This window comes from Platichthys flesus, chromosome 9 (genome assembly GCF_949316205.1).
Source record: "Platichthys flesus chromosome 9, fPlaFle2.1, whole genome shotgun sequence".
NCBI classification, from domain to species: Eukaryota; Metazoa; Chordata; class Actinopteri; order Pleuronectiformes; family Pleuronectidae; genus Platichthys; species Platichthys flesus.
The window spans coordinates 4,435,682-4,447,805 of record NC_084953.1 but is presented as its reverse complement, the minus strand read 5'-3'; the positions used below and the strand labels follow the sequence as shown (position 1 = coordinate 4,447,805).

At 42.0% G+C, this 12,124-nt stretch overlaps 1 protein-coding gene across 1 annotated transcript; it reads left to right on the top strand.

Moving 5' to 3' along the window:
- The first annotated feature begins 2,830 nt into the window (after nt 1-2,830).
- Nucleotides 2,831-11,727, top strand: meltf (melanotransferrin). The gene is made up of 16 exons (XM_062395032.1): nt 2,831-3,144; nt 3,954-4,108; nt 4,670-4,769; nt 5,213-5,398; nt 5,480-5,639; nt 5,749-5,816; nt 6,175-6,359; nt 7,064-7,229; nt 7,428-7,570; nt 7,829-7,925; nt 8,011-8,205; nt 8,519-8,672; nt 9,090-9,157; nt 9,247-9,434; nt 9,636-9,828; nt 10,597-11,727. Exons 1-16 carry the CDS (start codon nt 3,096-3,098, stop codon nt 10,656-10,658), a joined length of 2,169 nt encoding a protein of 722 aa, XP_062251016.1. The 5' UTR covers nt 2,831-3,095; the 3' UTR covers nt 10,659-11,727.
- Nucleotides 11,728-12,124: the final 397 nt, after the last annotated feature.

Sequence of the window (12,124 nt, the reverse complement as noted above, 5' to 3'; positions counted from 1 at the left end):
AGGTTCAGATCATAACACTTTGAGTTTGTCCAGTCCTTAGGTTCAACTTACCATGATCCGGGAATCACAGGTAATCCACTGCAGTAAACCACTGTTATTAAACTCAGACACCACCGGTTCAGTTAGTGTTGTTCAGGGTTCACTGTAGATTGGAGTTGTTTGGATATTTGAGAGAAAGTCAGCTTTGCAGTGGTGACAGCGGTGGAGGAGTAATAAACAAACCAGGAGAAGAGAATAGCTCGGTCCTGACACCTCAGTGCGGCTGCCTCCTCCCTGTCATCCTCACTCTGTCACACTGTGAATGTTACTGCAGCAAAAACAGAATCTGCCTCCCCAGCCGGTTATAAACTCTGCAGTAACATTACCTGCTCTACAGAAACAGCTACAGTCACAGTTGAGACCATTTGAAAGCTGCACTGCATTTCACCTCACATCATGTTGCATTAGCTGCACTGTATTACACAAATACTGAGTGAAAACTGACTAAAGTGAAAAGGAAAGTGAATTCAAGTTAAAATTATGAATTTTGATTGTAAACCTCTTCAGCACTTAACTTGAATTTCCTTGAATTGATCCTTTGAATGTCTGTACTGCTGAGAATTCCCTCAACTCTTCAAATTCAGTTTTCAAAGACATCGACTTCTCAGCATTGATTCTTTAAAAGTTATAAATCTCCAGGGAATCGTCCGTTCTGCAGTTTAAAGAAAACTTTCATTTTAGAAACTTGCTGTAGTTTGATGCATGTTTTGATAAGTTCCTTAGTAATGAGAACATTGTGAACCACGATGAAGGTCCATTTTGAGATCAATCCCTCGCCCCATGTTCAGCTGTAGTTCCTTATTTGCAGGGAAACTTTTTATAGTGTTTACTTGTCCAAGTTGATCTGCAGTTTACACTGTTTCATTCGATTTTATGTTTAAACTATATATGACTATAGAAGCTTTATTAGCCTTACCACCCATGCTAGGTAATGTTTATGGCTGGATACTCAGGGCAATTACAGCTTTTATGATGAGGCTAGCTTCCTGTGTTTCACCAAATCTACGCAGAAATATTTAATGACCCTAGCCACACATTCATTTCCATTTGGCATGTACTTTGTTATGCTAACTGCATAAAAACAGAATAAGGAATCCAAGTGTCATGAACCTGTTCTATCTCCAGGAAGACAAGAAAAGTTCTGCATCAAAGATGATGTGATGAGAGAAATATTGAATATATAGATACGCATATTACATCAATTAATATGCCATAAACTATAATATAATAATGTCAAATTGAAATACATTTAAGGAGAGTACATGACAAAATCGACATAGTTAAATCCGTCCAATATGTCCAATGGAATATATAACTAATACATTTACTCCATTAAAGCCACATATACTTTTGATTTCACTACATTGATCTGACAGCTACTGGTTACTTTTCTTACTGTTGCATAAAAAAATCAAGTGCTAAACTCTAAGTTGAACCAATCAGTGTTGTACAGCTTGTCTAAACTGCTGATCCACAGTATCTCAGCTGCACCTCGGCTCCCTATTTGTTATCATAAAAAAAGACCCACCTCATTCAAAACCACTTCTGGTTTCGCTTGATCCAGATTCTTTATTTTGAGCCATCAGTTTACCAAATGTCCAAATGATTTTTATTCCATCAAGATCCAGGCTTTATTCCCTATCTTGCTTTGTTGCAGAAAGTGATAGTAAATTCCTGGATCTGCACCAAACTTTAATGGTTTCTTCCTTCGCTCATGTTCAATCCTTGCACCAAGTTTTGTAGAAATCCATTGAGTACTTTTTGCGTAATCCTGCAAACAGGAGTGAAAACGTATTCTCCTCGGTGGAGATAAAGATTAAACCAGTGGAACTCAACATATTCTACCTGTGACACATCACAGTAATTTTGCTCCTGATATTTTAAGTACATTTCTGCAATAATACTTCTCTTTTACTTTTACTACACTGTGTAATGGAGGTTTTCTGGTAACTGGTGTAAGGAATACTCAGGCGGCAGCTGATGTCTCATGCAAAAGATTTTATTGTAGACTTGATGCATCAATGTGAAACAATACACAAACACTAACAGAGTAACATGAGCAATTGTCCACCCCCCAAGTCTGAAGATGTATATCTCCTTCTTCTTGCATCACACATTCTAACGCAAAAAGTTGGTGCTTCTCTGTCTGAGGCATCTGAGTTAGACTCTAGAATGTGCTGTCGGTTGAACCTTTATCTATAACCTGACCTTGGGTCCTGCTTGGAGGGAGAAGGGAGTATCTGTAGAACTAGACAGGCCCCACTCTCCCAATAGTGTTCAGATATAATGTGTAATATACCTTATGTACATAGTATCTGGTGGCATATACAGTAATGTGTGAGGATGGTCAAAAGCTCCTCCACACTGTGGTACCTCAGTAATTGGTAACTGACTTTTTCCACCTCACGCAGCAGGAGAACAAGCCTTGATTCAAACCCAGGAAATTCTCAATGCAAGCTTTTATCTCCTCCACGCCTTCATAGTTTCATTTCTCTTCGATGACCACATGACCAGAGTCGGTGGAGTTATTATTTTTTGGGGGTTCATCTAAGTTATTGATATCATAACTTAGTTTTCTGTTTCAGATAAATCCAGCTCCTGAGCTTCACGTGCGTGTCAGGGAGGAAAGCAGGTAAACAGCCTGTTTGTCTGTGTTCGTCTCAGCAGCAGTGAGTCACTGACCAACATGGATCTGTTCCTTTCTGCCCATCAGTGGAAAACCCCACCGTAGTAGTGCAGGGGTGAGAGGGGGGAGAGGGGAGAGGCTGTAAAAGACCTCTCTGTCCAGTCTGTGGCCGGCAGCCAGTCAGCAGCAGCAGCAGAGACGTGTCAGACCAGGTATACTCCCTCCGCCATAAACACTCAGAGTCTCATGATTCCTGAATGACCGGTGACTGGGTTGTAAATCACCGAAAGTACAACCTCCTCCAGCTCCACACGAGGACTTTAAGCCGAGTCTTGAAGATAGAAGTTGAACTTTGACTCTGGAGACTTCATATAAAGTGGAGCAGAGGGAACAGGAGGCTATTTTACCTTGTAACGGACGGAGTGAGACCATGGCCACGTGGAGGACAGTGGGAGCTCTGCTGCTGATTCTACCTGCAGGTGAGAGCTGCTTCATAACACCAGAGTTACATAAGGTCACTGTGGGTTTTATTTTTGGATAAAGCCTTTCTGTTGAGTTTAGATATTTGTCCCGCAAAGATTTACTAAAAACACAAAGACCTCTTTTAGAAAATTGAAGATATTTAAGGAGTTGTTAATATGCAAAGTGTTCAGAGTTACTGATGTGTGATAAAAGCAATCATTCTTTCAGATACGTCATGTTGAGTAAAACGGGTACAAATTCATTATTCGATAAAACTATCCAGTATTTAACATTAAACGTGGCAAACATCAAATAGAGAGTAAATGCATATATTTGTTTTACATCTTGATGTTCAGCTTGTGCTTCCACAGATATAATTTACAACCTCCAGGGTGGGAAGTAACATTTTTTGACAGAAAGTACCGTGGAGTTGACGGAATATGCAAATATGGACAGATTACTAAATGGGCCTATACGGGTCCCTGTGACCCTGAATGACCCCAAAGAGACATTAAACAACCACAAAGACACAAACAACCACACAGATATGCACATTGACCATAAGAAACATACATTGGCCACAAAATCACATACAATTAACACAAAGAGATGAAAAACGTGACAAATGACAGTTTCTTAGCCTTGTTTTCAGTCTGGATGTGTGGTTGATAGTTGAAGTGATGAGTCTTTCTGTGTGTAAAGGTCCATTGTGTCATGATCCATGGTTATAGAGTTAGACTCCTCCAGATGTTCTTTCATGAATCACAGGAAGTGTTTGTGTGACTGATCGGCGAGGTGTCTCTCTGTGTGTGTGTCTCTCCCTCAGTGTTGGGCCAGAATAGCATCAGCTGGTGCACCATCTCAGATGCAGAGCTGAGGAAATGTGAGGCCATGTCTCAGGCTTTCGCCAAAGTCTCCATCCGTCCATCCCTCAAATGTGTCAGCGGCGTGACAGTGGAGGGCTGCGTTCAGAAACTGGAGGTCAGGTTTTTAAACTGTTTCTTTAAACCTGAGTGAAAACGTCTTAATCATCTGTGATCACTGTAGTTCCGTCATACTGCCTTGTGCCTCATGCATTGATGTAGATCAGTTCATTGAATATTAATTAAACCCACAATTAATTGTTATCAGTCAGGAATAGAATACTTAGAGCAGCAGATCACACTATCGAGCATCAGATAACAGAGGCAGCATGGAAAGTGGCAATAAACTTCTTAATCAGTAAATCAGTTATCAGAGGGAACAGAGCTGTTTATGACAAACACAAACTGGAAAATTCCTGATCTGTGAACAGTCTCCAGAGGCTGAAACGATGTGAAAACAAGTGTAAAAGCACATATTATAAATTTCACTAATTTGTCATTATTTGATATGAACCAAAACCATAACATTTTTCAATTAAAAGCTTGGTTAACTAGTTAAAATAATGAATATTGTTGTGATGCTCCAGAGATTTAGCCCTAAATATTGTAAAATATCATGAGGCCACAAAATATTCTCCAATCTTTGTCTAACATGATTTTTGTTTATTTACCTCTGCAGAGAAAAGAAGCTGATGCGGTTTCCATGTATGGACCTGACATCTACGAGCTGGGAAAGACCGCCTCCTTCAAGATGGCCGCCAGTGAATCAAAGAGCGACCGTAAGATTTGAATAATGATTTACACGTTCAGACATGTCCTCCCACATGTGTGTATTTATCTTTTCATATTGAGCCAGTTTCAGCTTTCGCAATGATCTGCTGGTTTGGTAACCTCAGTTTGAAGGCTCGGTTTGTCATGAAATGTTTCATCCATACATTCATTAGTAAAGTCTGGTCGTCATTAAATTGATGCTTATTGACCATATCTGATAATTCTCAACTTGTGCTTCCACAGTATCTCACGATGATCTTGTTTATAATGAATAACAAGAAGGTTATGAATGTTCAGAGTCATTAGAGAAGATCTCTGAGCAGCATGAGGCTTATTTCAACATCCACTTTGATCTAGAACTCATTTCTGGTCAATGACAACAACATGTTTCTGTTAAACTTCGTGTTCCAGTGTCGTACGTGTGTGAACACCTGTGCTGTTGTCGCCTCAGGCACCGGCGCCTCCTACTACGCAGTGGCCGTGGTGAAGAAAGCGGATTCGGGCATCAACATCCACAACCTGGCAGGAAAGAAGAGCTGCCACACTGGGAAGGGCCGGACGGCCGGCTGGAATATGCCTCTGGGATACTTCACAGACCAGGGTTACATGTCTGTGATGGGCTGCAAGTTCTCACAGGGTAGGACAGACTTCCATTCTCACAAATCCATTCATGTTCAGAACATGCAGAGAGCTGGAGGGTGTGTCTGTTTGTGTTCAGCTGTGGCAGATTTCTTCAGTGCGAGCTGCATCCCCGGCGCCAACGAGGCCGGTGACCCCACGTCTCTGTGTGAGCTGTGCAAAGGAGACGGGAGTGGAACGTTGTTCAAATGTGACAAGAGCCCCAAGGAGATGTACTTCAGCTATGAAGGAGCTTTCAGGTGACACACATTCATCCTCACACACAGAGAAGAAACTGATGATATTCCCTCCTTTCCTTGTTTACATCCTTTATTCTCAATGTCCTCTCTTTGGGTTCGGCCTCTGTAGATGTCTCGCTGAGGGAACAGGACAGGTGGCCTTCATCAAACACACAACAGTGGAGGAGAACACTGAAGGTATCATCTTAGTTTCCTATTAAAGAGGCAACACCAAAAGTATACTTTGTAATGTAATAGTATGAAAAGTTTATTGGTAGAACTAAAAGTTGTTCATGTTACTCATCAAATCAGAAAAAGATTGTCTTGTCATGAGATATTAGAACTACCTCAACTGACAGGATCTCTCTTTACGGATTCTCTGACTTTATAGTCTGAGCCATGTCCCATTCATAGACATGGAGCAGGTGGGGTTCATGACCCATATTGCAGTCATCCACCAGGGGGGCGTCAAGGCCCTTTGGCTTCATCGTTCATCATGTCATCCATCTTTATTTACAGTCTGTGTCTGTTAGCTAATCAGTTAATGTTTCACCAGGTCGAGGTCCAGAGTGGGCAAAGCTCCTGAAGTCCTCCGACTATCAGCTGTTGTGTCGCGACGGCACCAGAGCTTCCATCGCTCAGTGGAAAACATGTCACATGGTCCGCGTCCCATTCCGAGGCATCGTGGTCCGCAGTGATGTCACTTCCTCCGTGGTGTTTAACATGCTGAAGGAGGGACTGGTACGTGTTCACTCACAAACACTGTGATACAAGTCTTCTGCTCATTCATAAGTCTGGTTTAATTTGTTTTGTCATGTGAGAAAAACAAATATTAGATACAAAAGTTGATCACTATGAAACTTCTGTTCTATGTCACTTTGGTGTGAGTGGGTTAGATAAGTGAGGAGCTGACTGAGAGTCATAGCTTCCATCGTCATCATCTGCAGATCAGTTAATAAGACTTAGAAGTCATTCAAAACCAACGTTTATCTCCATTATTCAAGAGGAAACTTTTAAAATGTGAAGAATTCAAAAACAGAGTTTGGTGGATTTGTTACAGGAAGCTGGGGATTATGGGTAATATCCATGTGGTGGTAAAAAGATCGTAAAGCCAACGTTGTCTTTAAAGGTCCAATGTGTAAGATTAACGTGAAAGGGATCTGCCGGCCCCTGAACCCTGAGGAGGTGCCTGGTGTTTTATGAGGGAGGTGAGATTACTGTGAGGTCGTTCTGTCCTCTCTGCAAAACAGATAAGAAAATAATTGTGAGCTGAAACATTTGGTGATTAAAAGACTTCAGGAGGTCAACACAACAGACACACTCTATTTGATCTCTTTCTATACAGTAGATCCTCTACCTTAGCTTGTTTATGACAAACACTCATATCTCTCTAGTGCTAAAAGATGGTTCGCTGGTTTGACGCTGTGTAACTTCTTTATCTGTAGGAAAAGTCGGACTTCAACATGTTTTCATCTGCGGAGTACGGAGGAGGAGCGGTGCTGTTCTCCGACTCAACCACCATGTTACAGGAGGTGGAGTCAGACGACCCCGAGAGGTGGATGGGCCGGTACTATTACAACGCTCTGAAAGCCATGGACTGTAAACCAGAAGGTGAATATATCTGTCTATCTTTCTATCTATGTATCTATCTATGTATCTATCTATGTATCTATCTATCTATCTATCTATCTATCTATCTATCTATCTATCTATCTATCTATCTATCTATCTATCTATCTATCTATCTATCTCAATGATGTATTTCATTTTGCGGCTCACTCATCTATTTATAATCTGTAATTATTCCAGATAATCTGCGGTGGTGTGTGTTGTCCGGCTCCGAGCAGCAGAAGTGTGCTGACATGGCCAAGGCCTTCAGAGTAAAGGGTCTGACTCCAGATGTCCAGTGTGTCTATGGAGACTCTGTGACCGACTGCATGAGCAAAATCAAGGTGACACTGCAGTGACATTGACTTCAAAATAAAAGATCTTGAGCTTCAAGAGAGTGTTGAGAGTGAGATACTGATATTCACAGTCAAGAGTTAATTTAAAATGATCTGAAACTGATTACACACAAGAGTGTGAGGAACTACTTAAAATCTCAGAGGCCATATTTAAAGAATTTATTTAATGTGTACTTTGACTTCAGTGTCTTACTTTACAGTTCAGCTCATTACAACCATCTTCTTATATTTCTCCTTGGCGTATAGAACAAGGAGGCTGATGCCGTCACTCTGGATGGAGGATACATTTACACGGCAGGCAAAGACTATGGCTTGGTCCCTGCTACTGGCGAGAGCTACACAGGTTAAAAACACACACAAACAAGACCACAATCACACGTTCTGCAACACAGTGCGTACAAACGTGTGGTGTGTTTCTCTCTCTGCAGAGGAAAGTGATGGCTCCATATACTACGCCGTGGCCGTGGTGAAGAAGAGCAGCCTTGACATCCGGAGCCTTGATGACCTGCGCGGCCGCCGCTCCTGTCACACGGGATACGGTCGCTCGGCCGGCTGGAACATCCCGGTAGCAGCGCTGATGGAGAGGGGCCTGATCGCCCCTCAGCACTGTGAGATACCCCAAGGTCAGTGAAATACCCCAAGGTCAGTGAGAGGTGTGAGAGTGAGTGAGGTGTGAACTGCAGCGAGTCAGCTCAACTGACTCCCAATGGTTTGTTTTCAACTGTTTTTAAGGGATATAACATTTTATTTCTTTATTGATCCATTTGTTTAAAAATGTCACTGATTCGTTTTTAATGGCGAGTGGGGCAAGTTTTTAATAAGTTTCGTTTTTTAAGGTATATTTTGAAATAATTTCAGATAAACAACATATTTGGTGTAAAAGCTTTTCCCTCCCGTGTTTGACTTCCTGTTTCCCGTCTCTCCCATGATGCTTAGCGGTGGGAGGTTTCTTCCAGCAGAGCTGTGTGCCAGGTGCCAATCAGCCTGGCTTCCCCAGCAACCTGTGTGGTTTGTGTGCGGGAGACGCCTCAGGACAGAACAAGTGTGAGAAGGGGAAGGACCTGTATGATGGATACAACGGTGCATTCAGGTACACAACACTGGAGCATCCCAAAACACTGAACCTCTTCAAGTTTCCTCATTCTTTATTCCTATTTTTATTTTATTTTATTTTATTTTGCAACTACGTAATACTACACTACCCATGATCAGTGTTCTCATATTTCATTATAAAAAAGAAATCAGAAACCAAAAGTGAATCTCCACATTGTGTCATAACTTTGATCTTGGGCTTTTACCTGTTGTTTGAGACACAAATCAGGAATTTGAAGCTCAGCGATTGGATGTTTCTTATTGTACAAAACTAAAAAAGATCTGGTAAACATCTTACTTTTAGTTTTAATGCTCACAGACTTACATCTTTAATTTAAAAAAAAAGGGAATATTTGGAGGACTAGTTTCCTAAACCCTTGTCCCACACTACACGTGTCTGTCTTTCTTCTCCCAGGTGTCTGGCAAGCGGAAACGGAGACGTGGCGTTCGTCAAGCATTCGACCGTCTTCCAAAACACAGATGGTGAGACGAGCAACTCCAAGATACAAAATGCTCTTCTCAGGTATGTGAGGGACATGTAGTAACCCCCCTGCCTCTGTGTGTTTGTTCAGGTAACTCTGCGGAGGCGTGGGCAGCGAACCTCCACTCCGGGGATTTCCAGCTGCTCTGTGCTCATGGCACTAAAGCCGAGGTCACACAGTACCGTAGCTGTAACCTGGCTCGAGTCCCTGCCCACGCTGTGATGGTTCGGCCTGGCACCAACATCCACGCCGTCTATGGACTCCTGGACCGCGGACAGGTAGGAGTGTCCATACCGGGGATAGAAGGGAGGGACACGTAGTCCTTCAGAGTAAAGGACTTTAGCCTTTGTAAGAGTTATGACATCTTCGTAAGGTCATGAAGCTACAACAGGATTTTCTCATTTTAAAAATATGAATGGTCCTGAGGTGTCACTGACTCTTCAGTCTCTGTCTCTTCCTCTGTCTCTCTGGTCCTGTAGATTTATTATAGCAACGACACAGGTGCTGGTTTCAGGATGTTTGACTCGCAGGCCTACGAGGGCAGTGATCTCATCTTCAAAGACTCCACTGTTCGCCTCATGGGGGTCGGGGACAGGAGGACCTACCAGGAGTGGCTGGGACAGGCCTACATGGACTCACTGGTCACGATGCAGTGTAATTCATCCGGTGCAGGTACATTAAAATCACATTTCCCGTTCCGAAAATCAAATCCCAATACTTTTACGTACTACTACATTCACAGTGAGTGACATTACTTTTGGAATAGTGCGCTGCTGTAATCATGGAGTGATGGTGTTACCATAATAACCAGTTACCCACTTGTAAATACTGTTTACGTCAACATCTAAGTTTTGATAAAGAATGGGAAAGTAAACGTTTTCTGAAACTTCTGATTAATTTGACTTTGACAGACTCATGTTTGAAAATTACAGAAATTCAGGCAAAAGCAGGCAAACCTGGATATCCCCTGTTAACTTAATGTCAACTGTAGAAGTAATTAAGTGCTAAACTTCGTTAATTTAACTTCAACACAGTAAAACAACTCAACAACTGCACTCAAAGTGCTTTTTAACAAACCATCCGCTTGCTAGCGACAGTCTTTGAAAAGATGTGTGATGGCTGTTTTGTTTTAAGTACAGACACGGAACTATGTAATAATTCAACAGGACTGGAAATGAGAACACAAATGTCACAGTTAGTTCCTGTGGACATTGTCCTGGGTCTCTCCAACCAGCCCCTTTGTTAAATGTTCAGGAAATGAAGGTGAAGTTCATTGAATGTTTGAAAACGACTTCAGACACAGTGCAGGGAAACTGATATGAATCTTCATTGCAGAAAAACACCTCTCATCTTAGAGTTGTATCCCTTTAAGCCAGAATCTGTGACAACATTGTTTTACAACTTTACTAATATTTCCAAATCTCTCCCCCCCCCTCCTAGTGATGTCCTCCGTGTGGCTGCTGCTGACGACCCTGCTCAGCCTCTTGATGACCAACCTCTAGATAGAAACACACAGAATGACACAGACAATCCTTCCTCTATTCCCCTCCTCTTCTAAATTCATCCTCTTTCCTCTTCATCCATGACTTGGATATCTCCCTTCCTCCCTCCTGTGTCCCGTGTTATTTGTCTTTCACCACTTCACCACAGTTCATTTCAGCCACTTCAGCTTTTCTGGAGACACACTCCTTCTCTCCCTGAATGTGTTTTTAATTGTAAATCTGGATTTGAATCGTGCTGCCGGCCAGTGTCAATCAGGCATCGCTACCACGTTGTTTACTGAGGGTGAGCTGCCATATCAGTGTGTATGCTGCCACCTGTTACATTGCGTTCGTGGGTATTGGTGCCTGCCTGTCTGTCCGAAGCTTTCATGTGAAGGTCGAAATCAGATCGTTGCTCTGCTGCCACTTGCTCTGTGAGTAATGGACGAAGCCTTATCTTAGTTCAGGCTGTGTGTTTCTAATAGAAGCTAATGCCATATCAGTGAATATGCACTAGTGCTGCCTCCACACAGAGCTGTGGTCAGGACGCTGTGAGGAGGAGTTTTCATCCACAGGCTTTCGGCTTCATGTGTTCTCCTCAAAAGACTGGCAGTGAAGGTGCAGGTGGAATGTGATACAAATTCTGCATGTCAATATCCTTATGACAATAAAATAGTTATACTTAGTTTCATAAGATGAAAACTGAATTGTGAATAAAATTAAATACTTCCTGAATCCACAGTTATGAAGCACTAATCGCTACTAGACTCTTCTGACATCTCATGTGCTTCCTGCTGCTCGATGCTGTTTCTGTTGTTTAACTGTTGATTGGATTTGTATTTTCCTATATGTTGAGATTTTCTATTTTTTTATGAGGTTCAGGTGCCATATCAGTGTATATGTACTGACTCATGCCGTCAGAAACCAATGTCTCCTTTACCCCTTGATATGGAATTATTTCTCTTGTGAAATGATGTCACATGTGACTAATATTTAGTTGCCAGGCCAGTGCGTCTGCATAAGTATTGAAACATAAAGCTTTTTTTCTCTGCAATTTACAAATGAAATAAAGTTTATGCTGAAAAATTCACTGTTGATCTTTTATTTATTTATGTTGTTGATGTTCATTTTCCGTTTTTTCTAGCTTCTGATCACGACTTATACGAGGATCTGTATCATGCAGCTGTTATAAATGTGAAACTAACCATAGCAGCTTTCTATAATGAGTAAAGTATCTCCAGTATGCCACAATCAGCTGAATTCGCTTTCCCCACTGCACAGACGTCTCCATCTTTGTTCATGATGTGTGCCGACTCCCTCTGCCGCCATTTTTATGGCTTTGAAGTTTAAATCGCATTCGGCCCTGTAGACTTCAAACAGTGAGTGCTTTGATGTGTCAGTCCAGGTCATAGGACAACTGTCCTTTGATGTCACCTTTACAAAACAGGTAAAAGCCGATTAATAGCCCAAACACCTCAGACTCAACA